At 35.9% G+C, this 16,335-nt stretch overlaps 1 protein-coding gene across 1 annotated transcript in view; it reads left to right on the top strand.

The window, feature by feature from the left end:
* fbxl5 (F-box and leucine-rich repeat protein 5) overlaps window positions 1-16,335 on the top strand; it is a 47,602-nt gene that overhangs the window by 21,369 nt on the left and 9,898 nt on the right. The window contains exons 3-9 of the mRNA XM_028801795.2: window positions 2,520-2,615; window positions 2,698-2,890; window positions 6,507-6,689; window positions 8,951-9,076; window positions 14,240-14,388; window positions 14,478-14,560; window positions 14,709-15,419. Of these exons, the coding sequence (XP_028657628.1) occupies window positions 2,520-2,615; window positions 2,698-2,890; window positions 6,507-6,689; window positions 8,951-9,076; window positions 14,240-14,388; window positions 14,478-14,560; window positions 14,709-15,419 (1,541 nt within the window). The remainder of the gene's footprint in view (window positions 1-2,519; window positions 2,616-2,697; window positions 2,891-6,506; window positions 6,690-8,950; window positions 9,077-14,239; window positions 14,389-14,477; window positions 14,561-14,708; window positions 15,420-16,335) is intronic.

Genomic DNA, 16,335 nt, shown 5'->3' on the forward strand with positions numbered 1-16,335 from the left:
CTTTATCGGCTTGCGAGCTACTTTTAAAATGACCAGGTCGAAATGATCTACCTACAATAAAAATGCTATATATATATATATATATATATATATATATATATATATATTATATATATATATATATATATATATATAATTTTATTTTTTTTTTAAATGGGTGTGTTTAACACAGAAGATGCTGACCGTTTAACTAATGACTAATAACAATATGGGTTAACAATTTAGAAACACGTATAGGCTGATCCTAAAATGTTACGTGCAAAAACAGATCTGTAAAATCCCACAATAGTGTCCAGCACGTCTTAAGTAACATGAAGCCAAAATTAGTGCCAGGTAAAACCAACAACTGCTCTTTTACATTCGATTGCCGTTTTTCTTTCTTGTCTTCCAAGATTTTTTATACATTCGAATTATGTTAGAATAGTGATATTCGATCCGACAGCCCTAGTTATTTACTTAAAACAATGTTGTAAAGATCGCCACAGAGCTTTTTTTTTTTTTTTTTTTTAAACTCACCTCTGTTGTCATCTTGCTGTTTTCCTGAGGTATCAATGTGTTTTCTTCAAGAATTTCGTTGTACATTTCGAAAAGCGTGCATGCCACCTTGTCATTTCCCTTGGCCCTTTCGTGTTGTGGACCATCTATCTGTGATTCAGTCGTTTGCATTTCGTTCGATGCAGGTTCCGTCTGAGCTTGCTACATTTTGAGTGCCTGTGATTTTACATCTGCATCGAAGTAGCGGTCTTTGTATCTCGGGTCTACAATAGTGGCAACACAGTACATGGATTCTGTGTAAATCTCAATGAAACGATTGTTTACAGCCTCCAAGAGAGCGCTTTTACTGGTTTTGACTCCGAAGTCAGTATGAGCGCTTTTAGTCAACAGTCGTTTTAAAGCATTAACTGAGGGAATAACGTTAGAAGTCAAGGCTTCAGACTGGCAATTTTCTTTTGTCAGTTGTTTAAATGGAGCAAGGAGTGTGATTATGTTCTCGATCAAACCCCACTGATTAAGCGCTAGTTGCAGGTAACTCAAAATTGAAGGCATAAGCCCCAATGGCTCTTTTCTGTTCCAGCAAGCTTTGCAGCATATAGAATGTGCTGTTCCATCTAGTCGAAAAGTCTTGCTGAAGCATTTTCTGCTACATACCAAGTTCAGTTTGTATAGTTTTGAGACGCGAGTTGCCTAATTGTGAATGCTTAAAGTGGCCGACTATTTTTCTGCCGATCGCTATTGTATCTGAGACGCTGCGCTGGGATAGTTCACGGCAAGCTGTAAAGTATGAGCCATACATGGCAAACTTGGGATCCCGCATTCCTCCATAGCCTTTGCAATGCTGCGTGCATTGTCTCGTAATACTACATGAACATTCTCTTTGGGTATTTTCCATGTTTCAAACATTCTTTTAAACGCCACAGAGAGTGCAGCACCTGTGTGTGATCCGGAGCATTCTTGGACGTGCAAGATTGCTTTCTGCAATTCAAACTTGCAGTCGATCCACTGAGCAGTTAAACTAAGCATACTAATATCACTCATATCAGATGTCCATATATGAGTGGTAAAGCTTATGGCTGTGACATCTTCAGCAAGGAGTTTGTGCACATGACTTTCCACAATCTTATGTAACTCTGGAAGCGCTATGTCAGAAAAATAACGGTGACTGGGTATCTGGTGACGGGGCTTAAGATGCTCAAGCAGCCTTCGAAATCCCATATCTTCTACAACAGAAAATGGCTGATCGTCCAAAGCAATAAATTCCATTACTTTTGCAGTAATTGAGCTTTAGGGTAATCTTTATCAAATTTCTTTGATTTTTCAAGTAACTGATCAACACGTTGAGCAACTGCAGTTTTTGATTTTGTGCGCAGTGGCGCAGGATTCTCCTCTTTTGCTCTGAGGAATTCTGTATATTTGTCAGGATGGCGTGTCTTCAAGTGTGTAATTAAGTTGGTGGTATTGAAATTTCGCACTTTGGTCCCTCCGCGCAAAACATTAGTTGAACAAGTGTTGCAAATGGCATATTTTATGTCACTCTCACTCACTTTGAAAAACTTTCACACCACAGACATTTTCGCACAGTAGCCCAGCATCGCCTAAACGTCTGGCACATCCGGAACACAGTGAATGTGTCATCAATATCGGTTCGAATTATCGGTCCAATTTAGTCATCGGTCCGATGCCGATAAAATTATTTTAACCCACTATCTGCCGATACAGATATAAATCCGATATTATCGTGCATCCCTAATTGATAAGTAGTAAGGTAATACTATTGCAGCCTGTATTTGTACATAAATTAATCTGCTAAGGACATAAGAGATCGTATGAATTGCTGGTATTTAAACCAAATCTATAGTGCTCGACTTGAGGCAAAACTGTTCTCATCTTCCATATCACCTTGTTTTGCTTATTTTATATTTTTATGTATGGATTTTTTAAGTAATTTCTATAATTGCCTATCATCTGTTTGTTTAATATTTGCATACTTGGCATATTGATATAAAATTTTTGCTTTGCAGAATGAGTATGAGCAGCTTAATTATGCACAGCAGCTGAAAGAGAAATTGGAAGCATTCACACAAGATTTCCTTCCCCATATGAAAGAGGAGGAAGAGGTATTGTACAAATTATATTGAAATTATATTGTGTATTTTATACTATTTGAAAGCTTAATTATACTCTCAATATGTTTGAAAGGTTTTTCAGCCTATGCTGATGGAATACTTCACTTATGAGGAGCTGAAGGATATTAGGAAAAAAGTGATTGCTCAGCACTCCTCTCATAAGTGCTGGGATGCTGTGGGGTGGCTGAAAGGTCTGAACATTTGGAGTCAGACTGAGGAGTTGGAGAAGGCTTTCAAACATTGCATGGATGAGAAGATAGATGAGGGTAAGCATTGCAGTTTGTCATGGGCATTTACAATCATGCTCTCCATTTTTATTCTTTTAAACTTTTTTGCCTCTGTTTTTTTAGGTTTTTTTTTGTTTAAGGAATTCTTGTATAAAAATTGCTTTTTGAAGGGAATTTGAGGTTCCTTAGTAGAAATGGCATTAAACCATATTAGTTTGAAGTTGAGCAGCTGCAACTGGTAAAAGCTGAGTTTGTACAAGCAGTCATTTATTTTAAAATTCCTTTCCGTAGAACAATTTATTTTGTTATGCTAAAGGCGTGGGAGTGGAGTCCTGCTTCAAATTTTGTAGCGGTCAGTTACTTGCAGAAAATGTTGTGAATTGAATAATTTTAAGTTTCATTTTTTGTGGTTTCAGATGTGGTAAAAAAATTTAGAAAGTTTTGACTTGCATCCTGAAAATTTTAAAAATAAACCCGTAATAAAGGTTGTTTTTTGTAACATTGTTTACTCTCTTCTCTATACCAGTGCAGCAGAAAATTGTTGCCTGTGCTTAAAGCTGTAGTGAGTTCAGAAAGTGTTTAGACCTCTTCATGTTCTGCACATTTTATCCATTTAAAATGAAATCTAAAACTCAATAAATTTGCCATTTTTACCTGTCGCTATATACTTAGTAACCCACAGAGACAAAGTGAAAATATCCCTTCAGAAAAGTTTGTAAATTTAATAATCAAAAAACTGAAATCTCTCATTCATATAACTATTCAGACACGTTGCTGTGGCACTCCAAATTTACTTCAGATATCCGTGATGTGTCTAGTACTTGATTGAAGTCTACCTGTGGCAAACTGAATTGATTGGACATAGGCACACACCTGTGTATGTGAAATCCCACAATTTGTGCTGCATTTCAAAAAAGAAACCAAAACATGAAGCCCAAGAAGCTCTCAGTAGACCTTTTGTGGAGAGGTATAGATCAGAACAAAGGTATAAGACACTTTCTGAAGCTTTGAGTGTTCCTAGGAGCACAGTCCCTCAATAATGGTGAAATGGAAGATGTCTGGAACCATGAGGACTCTTTCTAGAGTTGGCCTTCCGGCCAAACTGAGTAACCAGTGAAGAAGGGCATTGGTCAGCTCTCACCGAGCTTAAGAATTTCTTTGTTAAGATGGAGGAACCTGTCAGAAGGATGAAATTTTCAGCAATACCTCCAACAATCAAAATTTGATTCACGACCATTTCATTCCAAAACTCTGGTCGTAAACCAATATGGTCGTGAACCGAAGCAATTCCCCCCATAGGATTGTATGTAAATATAATTAATCCGTTCCAGACCATACGAACTGTATGTAAATATATATATATTTTTTAAGTTTTTAAGCACAAATATAGTTAATCAAACCATAGAATGCACAGCATAATAGTAAACTAAATGTAAAAACATTGAATAACACTGAGAAAACCTTGAACAACAGAGAAAACTAACACTGCAATAGTTCGCGCTATAGCGCTACCAACCACTGGCTAAAAACACTTTTTTTTTTTAATGAGTTTTAAACACAGGGAAAAAAATGAACATTTGAAAAAATCCGTAATTTAATAAACCACCAAGAAAAGTAACATTGCAACAATGCACGCTACGAACCGATCGCTGTAAAGAGAAGTGAAAACAAAATAAAGCCCAGTGCATTCTTTAACTGCCTTCCTACCTTATGTGTCTGCGTCTCTCTCTCTCGTGCTGCCTGTGTGTCTGAGTCTCTCTCTGTCTCGCGCTGCCTGTGTGTCTGCGTCTCTCTCTCGTGCTGTGTGTGTGTGTATGTCGCGCTCTCTTTTGCTCGCTGCACAGGAAATGCACAGGGAGAGACTGAACATGTACAAACCGAAAGGGAAACTGGCATGTTCGTATACCGAGTGTGTGGTTGTGAACCGAGGCAAAAATTTGGCAAACTTTTTGGTCGTAAACCGATTTGTACGTGTACCGAGATGTTCGTGAACTGAGGTTCCACTGTATTCCTTTTTTTTTTTTTTTTTGCTTTACAGCCTTAAATGACAACACACACAAAAAATATTTCTTTCCAACTTTACTTACTCAATGCAACATATAACATCCAAGTGAAAGATATCACAACTACAGTTCAGAAAAATTATTAAAAATCAAAAACAAGACATACTGAGGCCCACTGTATATTGTTGATGTATATTTTCCTCATTGAATGCTAATTAAAGAGCCAAAAAAGATATCGGAACTTTTGAAATTGTACATGGGAATGGCTTCACTGCTCCAACTCAAGGTGTAATTGGTATGAAAACCATGACTGGCCCTTTTGGTGCTTCCTCGTTGCTGATCCAATGACAGTATCCCTCAGAGTTGCAACATTGGCAAACTTTAATCCCTAACATGTGTTGTATTGGATTTATATAAACATAATTAATTTCTACATAACATTTTTCATAATGAGCAAAAGTGATTTTCTTTTAAAAGTAGCAAGTGGCTACATAGGTAAGAAAAAAATCATGTGAGTCAAAAATTAAGACAATTTAAGTCACGTTATATTTGCCTTGTGGCAGCCTGAATTATACTTGCATAGAATCATGAGGTTCTAGGCAACATTGGCATTTGCAGCTTCTAATCCATGTATTCCTTATCTGATCATTGTTTGGTTACAGTGAGTCAGTTGACATCCCCAACAGAATACATGGACTAGAAAATATAAAAATGAATATAGTCTTTTTACTTTTCAACCAAAAAAAAAACTTACTGTTGTGTGTAGCAACAACATTATTTATATAGTAAATTTTCATACATGAATGTAGCTTAAAGTACTTTACAGTATTAAGCAGAGTTTCAAAAGTACGCGAAAACAAAAATGTTAATAACATTGGAGAATCATAATGTCAATCTTAATAACAAATCATACTCGGATGGCTAGGGATCTAAATGGCAGGATGTTGGAGAAAACAAACATTTTGGGTTTTCAAGGCCAAAATACTACCCAGCCCTTTGCCCCCACATCCTCAGAAGGACATTTTACAGTCTGTGAATGGGTCACCTTTAGCAGGAGACTTTTGTGGTACTGTCTTTATCTTCTCAGCATTTTATGTGGCAGCATCATACTTGGGCCAGAGTACTAGGGGGAAAAACACACACACAAGTAATGATGGGAGATTATCCTCTAAAACTGAAAATGGTTACATTTTATGAAAAGACACAATTTCTTCCTCCCCTCATTTTGAAGGTATTCCAATTGCGCTAGTCATTTTTTGAGTGATTAAGAAAGCCAGATTCAGTTCTGTGTACTTTTGTTTTTTGCAAGGAAGACCTATATCTCTTTAATCATTTTATTATATAATTTTATTTATGTTGTATTGGAGACTTGGTTTTATGGTAGAGAGGGACATGGAGCACTTAATAGTAGGTGAAGGGGTATTGTGTGTTTGCTTCTATATATCCAATACAGGCTTGCAACAAGGTTTATTTTGTAACTATTAAAGATGTAAATAATGTAAACGACCATATTTGGTGTTGTACATGTAAATATGGTTATAGTTTTATGCTGTTAGAATGTATTTCAATTAAGAAAGTGCATTTTTCTATGATTGTTGAAAGACTTTTTTACACTGGACTAAGTCATTTATTTAATTTGGTTACTCTCCAAGGTTTTGAAAAGAGGAAAAGACCTGTTGGAATTTCAAGCTTACCACCAGAAACACTTCTGAAGATTTTCAGTTATCTGAATCCTGATGATTTATGTCACTGTAGTCAGGTTTGCAGTGACTGGTCAGTAATTGCTAAAACGGGCTCACTGTGGAGACATCTGCATCCTGTCCGTTGGGCTAGAGGTAAATATTATACCGTACATTAAGATCATCAGTAGCATTTCATTTGTTTCTTGCTGATGATTTTATTTAACTCATTTTGTTCTAGCATAAATGAATCAGAAAGACAAGACTGTCCAGCTTTTTTAATGCTTTATTAGGCTATTTCTGACACTGATTAGTTCTCTTAATCAACCATATTAATAATTTCATCATTAACAATATTAATTAAACTCAACATGGCAAGGTTATGGAAAATTGTCCTTGCAGATTTCTGCAGTAGTTGAACATCCAACAATGCAGAATGAATCCAGCATAGAAGGTTAAAACAGGTTGCATTCCAATTTTTGTTAAGGAAATCTTGTTGATATTCCTGTTGACTTTATAAAATTTTTGGTATGATATTTATGCTGTGATCATTTACATGAATGAGAAGTTTATCAATGTTGGTATAAAATTTACAACTCAAACAGTGATGGCCTGTGAAATGCAGGCATCTTTTAACTGTATCATATAATCATATCTCTAGTGATGCCTTGATCTATTGGCCTCTGGCCAATTATTACTACAGAAGACTCAATCAGGGATTCATAGATTAGATAAAATTTACTGTATTAACCCCATGGGGAAATTGAGAATTTTTGTTACTGAATATTACTGGATCAGCCAGAAAAATTGCTGATTATGATTGTAATTTTTCAGTATCTGCTTTTCTAAATATTGCGGTAATTTACTTGTGTTGCCCCTTTACATCAGGTATTATGGTAGTTGAGCTAGGCGCATATTTTTTGCTGCAAATTTGCTGTAAACAGAGAGCAATACGGTAGACTTTACCAGAGAAAGAGATAAGATTGGAATATTAGCTTTTACATTAAAGTGTAGTAATAAATTAAGAAAATATAGTCTGAGGAGTTGTCCTGTGCAATGAGACAAATGTCAAGAAAAGCTACTTAATTCAGACATTTTTACTTTGTTCTTTTAATCAAAACAAACGCTGCATATGTTTGTTTGGACTATGAGTGAGCTTGTGTTAAGTATAGCAGCTGACATGTTCAATTAGAAAAAGAAGAGATGAAGAATTTGAAATTAAGGCACACCACAATGCGAGCTGGAATGATGCTCATGTTTAGATACTGCTTGGCAGAAATGTTACTGTTGTGGGGATTAGAATTCCACGCGTGCAGTTTAGAGTATAATAAATTGAGGGCGGGGTCAAGTCCTGTATGGTGTTATGCATGTGTCCATACCCTCTCTCTTCTGAACAGCACTAGACAACACTTGAGATAGAGACAGACATGTTGTTCAGACTACTTGCACGGGTGCAGGTTGTCGGTGCAGATTATAGAATTGTACCAGTTTTGTTGTGACATGTGGAAGTGACAGGGATCTGTTCTCTTGGAGCCAGTGTGAGTACTGGAAGACTTTGATTTGGGAAGACAGAAATGGATTATCACAGTAGGAGCACCATGAAGCAGAACAATCAAATCCAACCACAGCTGAGCATGGAGATTCATGTTTGGCCACTGCATATCATTTAACCCCTAGAACAAACGTATTCTCAGTGTTTACTTTCTGTTAAAAAAAATCTGTTTTTAGATATAGCTATGTATTATTAAAGTGTTTAACAAATATGCCATAACACTCTTTGAAGTAACTAAAAAAGTTATAAATGCATCCAACTTTTAAATTAGTTAAACCCTTAAATACATCACCATACATCTATTTTACAGAATTTTTTAAAATAATGGTAAAAAGGTGAATGTTAAAACTGTTTTCTGATGGGGGGGGGGGAAGAATTTAACTCCCAAAGTCTGGGGCTCTGTGTTTTCTAATCCAATCCAAATATTTGTATTATGTTTGTGGCTGATCACCCTTTTGGAGCATGTCCATTCCTTTTCTCCGTCACATAGATAGCTACTTTCCTTTTTTTTTTTTTTTTTGCACTGATCCCGATCCCTTGTATTTGGTTTGGTTTCTAGTAAGGCTGTAATATCATTACTGTGTGCAACTACATTTAACCCCACCTCATTAGTTGTATTCTTGTTACTGTACTTCTACTGTGAAGATATCCCACTTTTAATATATTTATTTTGAGCTAGAAATTTCAAAGTTACCATGTATATGTGTTTTGTTACTACTGTGCATTCCTGTTCTGTGAAGTTATAAAACTGGCCTGTCTAGTTTTTGCTGTGTTTAATCTTACAAGGTTTCATAATCTAATTTAATTACATTTAGCTAGTGAATGATTCATTAGAAATTTACCAATTCCTTCTATGGTCTATCAGGTGATTTTTACAGTGGGCCTCCTGGAGAGTTGGATCTGGAACCAGATGATGTGTGGGTTATGAATCGAAAAGATGAGTGTAAAGCCTATCAAGAATGGGATGAAGACGCTGATATTGATGAATCAGGTTAGTCCATAAGATATGTTAAACAGAATTAATAATTCGAAAAGTTTTTGATTGAATGCACTTGTATTTAGCAAAGTTTAAGACAACAGGAGGTCCATGCAAGTCAAACCATTGGCCTACTGCCAAAACAGTCAACTATATAAGTAGATGCACATTGGCTAAGCCTGTTCTCAGACTATAACCATCTGTAAGGTGACTAATATAAAACAGCACTTTAAAACACTCCACCCAGCAGTTGCTTCATTAACACACATATACACATAGAATGACTGCACGCTGCAAATATATTACCACCACCTATAAAAGTACAGTTAGGTCCATAAGTATTTTGACATTAATAAAGTTATCATTCTTTTAGCTTATTTACCAATAAAATTGCAGGTGAAGCTATATAATGAATGCAGGATGAATGTGCAGACTGCTTTAATAGGAGAGAATTTACATCCAAACTGGGTAAATGGTTTAGGAATTACAGCACCTCTTATATGTCGTGCACTCCTTATCACAGAAAGTAATTGGATAATTGACTGAAAAATTGTTCCATGGCCAGGTGTAGGCAGTTCTGTCATTATTTCATTAACAGTTTAGCAGGTAAAAGGTATGAAGTTGATTTCAAGTGTGGAAGTTGCGTTTGGAAGCTGTTGCTGTAATCTCTCAAGTCTTAGACTTTGCCAGAAATCATCTAAAAATGTCTGCCTAGTTTTTGAACAGTATTCTTTGGACAGATAAAAACTGAGATCAACATATATTACAGTGATGTGAGGAGTATGGAAAAGGAAGGAATGTCTCATAACCCGAAGCATGCCATCATCTGTGTAACATTGCAGAGACATTGCAGAGACATTGTTGAGGCATGGACATGTATGGCTGCCAGAGGAACTGGGACACTAGTGATTAATGATGATATAACTCTGACAGAAGCAGCAGAATAAATTCTGAAGTGTACAGGGCTGTCCTATCTGCTAAGATTCAGATAAATGCTGCAAAACTGATAGGACAGAGCTTTACAATACAGGTGGACAGTGACCCATAGCCACTTATGCACAAGGTGCAGGGCACAGCCTTATTTCGTAATTGCTTGTATATGTTGCAACAAACCTACAAGTATGTCAAAAGCAGTAGTGGTATTTTTACATACCCAAGTGTGTGGCCTTTCAAATACATACATTCTGAGGCAAGTAGCATGTCACAACTGAGTGAATCTGCTTTTATCAAAAATCTCATCTATGCCAAGCTACATACAGTGAAAGGCTCATTACCATTGGATGGCTTAGTTTCAGCCCATTCTAATGATGTATAGTTGTCCATACTTCTGGGTGAGCGAACGTTGGCACTCCTGGTTGCCGCTGCTCTGCTGGTGACTTAGTTTTATTTTGTAGTTAAGTTTCTGTTAGTTACGTTTTATTAGCTAATTTGCTGCCTTTGTCTAAGTGACGGTAAGCGCAATATTTTTTGTCGTTATCTACTGGAGTTTTGTTTGGGTGTTTTAACGATATCTGATAAATCCAGTGTTTACTTGGTTGCTGGCAATCTGCTTTCTCCGGCTGGAAGTTTATCCATGGTACGGATTGAAAAGCGGTTTCTTTGGTGTGTGTTTGCCTGGATTCTCCCTTTTCAAGTTTTATCCAGTGATATCAGTGATACTGATTTACAAGTATGCAGCAGCAGAGGTTTTTTGACTTCAGTGTCACCCGTCTGAACCACCTTCGGCATTGTGCCATCACCAGGATATTATCAGTCTTTCTCATCGGAAATACATTCACTTTGGGTCTCAGCGGAACTTCAGCTATTATGACCATAAGTCACTACTGTCTTTTTGGTCTACTTTTCCTTGAACCTCATGGACATCTGGACAGACTGTTGACTTATGTGTTCTAGCTAACCTAGTGGGGTGGGCTATAACAGCACCTGGGAAAATCAAACTGGTGATTGGGCTATTCAGTGTCCGTTCTCACACCGGTAAGGGGCCTATACTCTACGATCTGTTAACTGACCGTAAATTAGATTTTTTTTTGTTTAACTGAGACCTGGCAGCATCCCAGTTATTTTTCGCAACTTAATCTGATAATCATTTTCATTGCTATTCCGACGACACCCAGCTCTATCTGTCTACTAAACCCTATGTCACTCTTCTATCTTCTTTCCTCTCTGACTGTCTGCAGGAGGTTAAATCATGGCTGTCTGCTAATTTTCTTAAATTAAATAGTGATTAAACAGAATTTTTTCTGGTAGGAACCAAATCTGTTTTGGACAAACGTCGTAATCTTTCATTGACAATTGATAATTTTCTAATTTCTTCTTCCTCCCTGGCTAAGAGTTTAGGTGTTATTTTCGATAGTACCTTAAAATTTGAGGCGCATATTAATAATTTCACTTAGTCTGCATATTTCCATCTACGTATTATCAGCCGTTTACGCCCATCTCTTTCAGCTACAAGCATTGCTATTCTTGTTTATGCTCTTGTTACATCTCGTATTGATTATTGTAATTCTATCCTTTCTGGTCTTCGTCACAAACTCCTTTACAAACTTCAGTTGGTTCAGAATGCTGCAGCTCATATTATTACCTGAACCCCTTAGAACACATTACTCCTGTCCTTTAGCAGCTTCACTGGTTCCCTATTAAATAACACATTTGATTTTAAGTTTCTGCTTATTACTTACAAGACCTTCCATAATCTGGCACCTACTTATCTTTCTGATCTTCTTCACATCTCCATTCCTTCTCGTGTATCCTTAGATCTTCTTCCTCTATAATCTTCCTATACCTTCTGCTCGCTTGAGTACCAAGTGGGGCTTAGAGATTTAAGCTGAACAGCCCTGTGCCTCTGGAGCTCTGTTCCACAAGATATTTGTAATGTCTTAACTTGGGTTATTCTGTCTGATAATTTTAGCTGATAAATTTCAGTTCAATTTTATTATTGTATTCTGGTTTTATTGTACTGTAATATTCTACTGATTTTATATTGTGACTGTTATCAATGTGTTCTTGTGTGCCTTGAAAGGTGCCTATAAATAAAATATATTATTATGATTGGTCATTCATATTTTGTCATAGCTGTGCATAAAAGACAGGAAATAAATTGCTTCCGCTACAGCTCAACTTTACACATTATTATGCACAAAGCTTGAGTCTTATTCTGATCATGGTTTTGATTCTGTTAGAATGACTTGATGCCACGCTTGATTTGTAAGGCCTACTTTTAGTATAATGTAGAAAAGTTGTGGCGTGCATTTTTACAGTTAAAGCATTATAGATTTAATTGTAATACCCAGATACTGTCTGCTGTGTGGTCTCCCAATGTTAGTTTACTGAGCACTTCCCTTTCAGTTTTAACTTGGAGTACAGGCACTGTTTCTTGGCATACTTGTAAATACTGTTACACTATACTTGTGCCTTCCAAGAGGACTGCCCCATGACCAAACGTCACTGTACAATAATACTTATTGTCGCTTCAAAACTCTGCTGGAGGAAATGTCAACAGAACATTACAAACTGTTGTTGTGTGATGGCTTAGTAAGGGAAGAATGTTGGTGAGAGATTATGAGCTATAAGCCCCTCTTTTGTGTATTTTTAAATGACTGCAAAGAAGTGGCATATGTGTATTTTTTGTGTGGCATTTCATCTACATTAGTTTAATTTACAGTTGCTAGGCCAGAACTGTTGGGGAATTCTGTTGCAAACATATACAGTATGAAACCGCTGATGCTTTCCTCTTTGAATTGGCCCTGTTAGCATGAAATCTAACGGAGAAGAAATTTGCACTTTCACTACAGTTGTATCAACGTAGGGAGAAATCCAGAATGCAACAGGATTTCCTGATGTATTTGTTTCTGACAAGACTGATAATTTTTAAGGAGTGATTTGTGAGCTTCAGCTTCTCAAGTGAAATCCTCCTGCTTCCAAATGGATTAAAAAGGCTGTTTCCATTCCTGGATAAAAAAATCTTTTCATCTAGAGATTTTAGAAATGCCTGAATCAGTTTTGCATAATGTTCAACACAAGGACATTAGCCTGAGAATCTTCTGGTTCTTCAATTTCTCTCCACAATATTTCCCTCCATGAATATTTCTGAATTATCAATTATTTTTTTCAAGGAACACTGTCAAAACACAGGCAGAAACAAATTTTCCATTGCTTAACCTGAATTAAGTACAATATTTTAATCCTGCAGTTGAAGTAGCCTTGCAAAGCATGATTGCCAGTTCTGTTCTGAATGAGTTAATGAGCTAGAATTTTACAAACTACATATTAATAAGCAGAAGTTACCAAGGATATCTAGTTGTTTTGGAAATTTTCACTCACCTGGGATATTGTCTCCAACACATGTTGTATCAGTTAATTAATGACACAAAAGGAAAATTTTTAAAATTAAGTTTTAATGGTAATACATATACTTTTTATTTGTTTTCCTTCTTTCAAACTCTTAACTAGTGGTCTGAGTACAACAAATACTTAATTGTTTTCAATTATATTTGGTAATCAACATGGTAAAGAATTAAATAATAGAAGTCCACACTGTACTGACAATATGCATCTATGAATGCAACAGAACGTTAAGATGGCCATAGAATACAATTTTTTATTAATAATTCAGCCTGATTTTTGCATTTTCTGTCACATTTTTTGATTTTTTTTTTTTTTTTTTTTTTCATCGAGTGAAGGATCCCGAGCAAGACATTTTTATTGGTGACATAAGTCTTAAGAGTTGTGTTGTGAATCTAGAAATGTACTGTAATTTAAGCAGCATTGCCATAATACCTAAGATGGAAAAATGTTGGAAGTTCTTCTCTTTAATATGCTGGGGTGCTTTAAGATTTCAAAGGTGGTTTAGTGTATACGTACATTTAGTAGAACAATGTCCAATACCCAGTCCATTCAAAACAATTGGTTGATATAATTTAAAAATGATAAAATAAGTTGATGGATCCAAACAAATAACTATTATATGCTTTTTTTGATACCTATTTATAACTCTACATGTTGTATGTACATACTATATATTTTTGGTCCAAATGTCCTAGATAAAATGTATATTCTCATATAGAATGTGAATTTAACAATTTTGTAAACAAAAGGCAATTCTCTGACCAAAGTAAATTATACAATTGGTTAAAAGATTGTACAAAAAATTTTGTGCACTTAAAAATCTTTGTTTTTCAGAAGAAACTGTAGATGATTCTTGGGCAATTAATATAGTACGAAGGGAAAAGAAGCTTCTTTATGGGATGATTCAGAATTTACTTCCTTTTGTTGGACCTTCAGTCAAGTCACTTGTCCTGGCATACAGCTCAGTTGTGTCAAGCAAAATGGTATGAATTTTAAAAACCCTGAGCAAGATTTTCTGTTTAATGTTGTGATTAAAAATCTTAACAAATTTGCCTTTTTACTGTCCTCCCAGGTCAGACAAATGCTTGAACTGTGTCCTAATCTGACATACTTGGATCTCACACAAACAGATATTACAGATTCAGCATTTGATGGGTAATTATAACTATTTTAGTTAGTATTTTGTTATATATACACAAAATTATGGAGGATATAGTATTTAAAGTGGGTTTTCATTTTAATTTTGATTAGTTTTATTGAAAATGCTTGCAGTTGTTTTCATTTCGTTCTGCATTTTTTATAGATGGTTAAGTGTGGGAAGTTGTCATACACTTGAACATCTGGACCTGTCTGGCTGTGAGAAGATCACTGATCTGACGTTGGAGAAATTATCTATAGCACTTGGTGACTTAACATCCTCAGGCGGTACAGAGAACACATTAAAAGATAATGAAAGCATCTCAGCAAAGGTGTCAAAGTGTCATCAACCAGTCAGCCTACAACCAAGAAATGAGTGTTGTTTACAGATATGTGGTCAACAAGCTCTCATTTTTAAAGGGAAACCTGGAGGTGTAATGAGTGTTCCTTCACGAGTTTGGGTTTTAAATTCAGCAGATTTGGTTGACATTGAAGATGCTGCTGAGTGGAGACTTAGGAATGCAGAAACTCCTACACTTCTGGATGCTTCACAACCTGAAAAGTCATCTAGCATCATATGCAGTTGCTGTCGCACAAGTAACCATGCCTACAGGACTAATATTGCTTGGCAGCAAAATGGGTCTTTGGCTGCACCAGGACACTGTGGCCATTCCTCCTGTTGTAGTGAAAATGTGCTTAGGGCTCATGACACATTTCAGGAGCCCTACTCTTTTTGCAATACAAAGACCAAACACTCGGAAGAAAAATATTTTGTTTTTTCTGGAGAAGAAACAAGGACAGATTCACTTAAATGTTCAAGGACTCTTACATTTCTTAGTTTGTCTGGATGTTATCAGATCACAGATCATGGACTAAGGTAAGTTCTTTACATTTTTTTCTTCTTTTTAAATTTGTGATTAACAATTTGAAGATATCATATTTGAGACACTGTCATTTGTGTTAATGCCATGCAAAAATGTAAACATTTCCTTATGTTTGTTTAGGATAAGTGTGTTATAAATTATTGGAAAAGACAAAATGCGAAATTACAGTTTAATAGTTCCAGAGCAGTTTTGAAATAAAAATGCATTTCTCTGGTATAGATGGAAGGTGCAAGTTATTTCTGTACAACAGTGCGGCTGAACCCAGGGCACAGTTAAAAATGAATCACTTGGGTGTATGTGTGTTCAGTTTTTGTTTCTAACATTGCACAAATCATCCTGAAAAATGCAAGTTATAGCCGTGTCCAAATTAAAATACACCGCTTCCTCCTATTATTCAGTTTATGTGACATGCTAGGCTTTTTATTGCTGTAGATGGCATGTTAGTATTTTCCACATGGCGATAGAGGCATAGTAAAAGTACAATGTTACAAAATTCAGTCACATTACACATGTCTTAAACTGAACATCTCTCTGTAAAGTGAGTTTATTGTCTGTGATAATGTGAGAAACTTGATTCGTTAAAAAAAATAAAATAATATTTAACCAGCTTCCTCTATTTCTCCAAGTATGGTTAGGAGTGGAAAAAAATTGTGATTTTGTTGATGTTGATCAAAACATTGGTACACACTTTTTAAAAAGTAGCTTTTTTAAGGAGGATTAAGAGAAGGCATGCAACGGTTTTGAAGCCATGACCGAAATCATGATTCAAACGTCCATGGTTGCGGTTCCAAAAGACAGAAGTGCGACACCGCTAAACACCTTTTTAGGTACAGCCTGTTGAGCTCTCATTACTTTGCTAATGTAATAAAAGTCATATTTCATTTCACAATTAACACTATAACATGTAAA

This window comes from Erpetoichthys calabaricus, chromosome 5, assembly GCF_900747795.2.
Source record: "Erpetoichthys calabaricus chromosome 5, fErpCal1.3, whole genome shotgun sequence".
Lineage (NCBI taxonomy): Eukaryota > Metazoa > Chordata > Cladistia > Polypteriformes > Polypteridae > Erpetoichthys > Erpetoichthys calabaricus.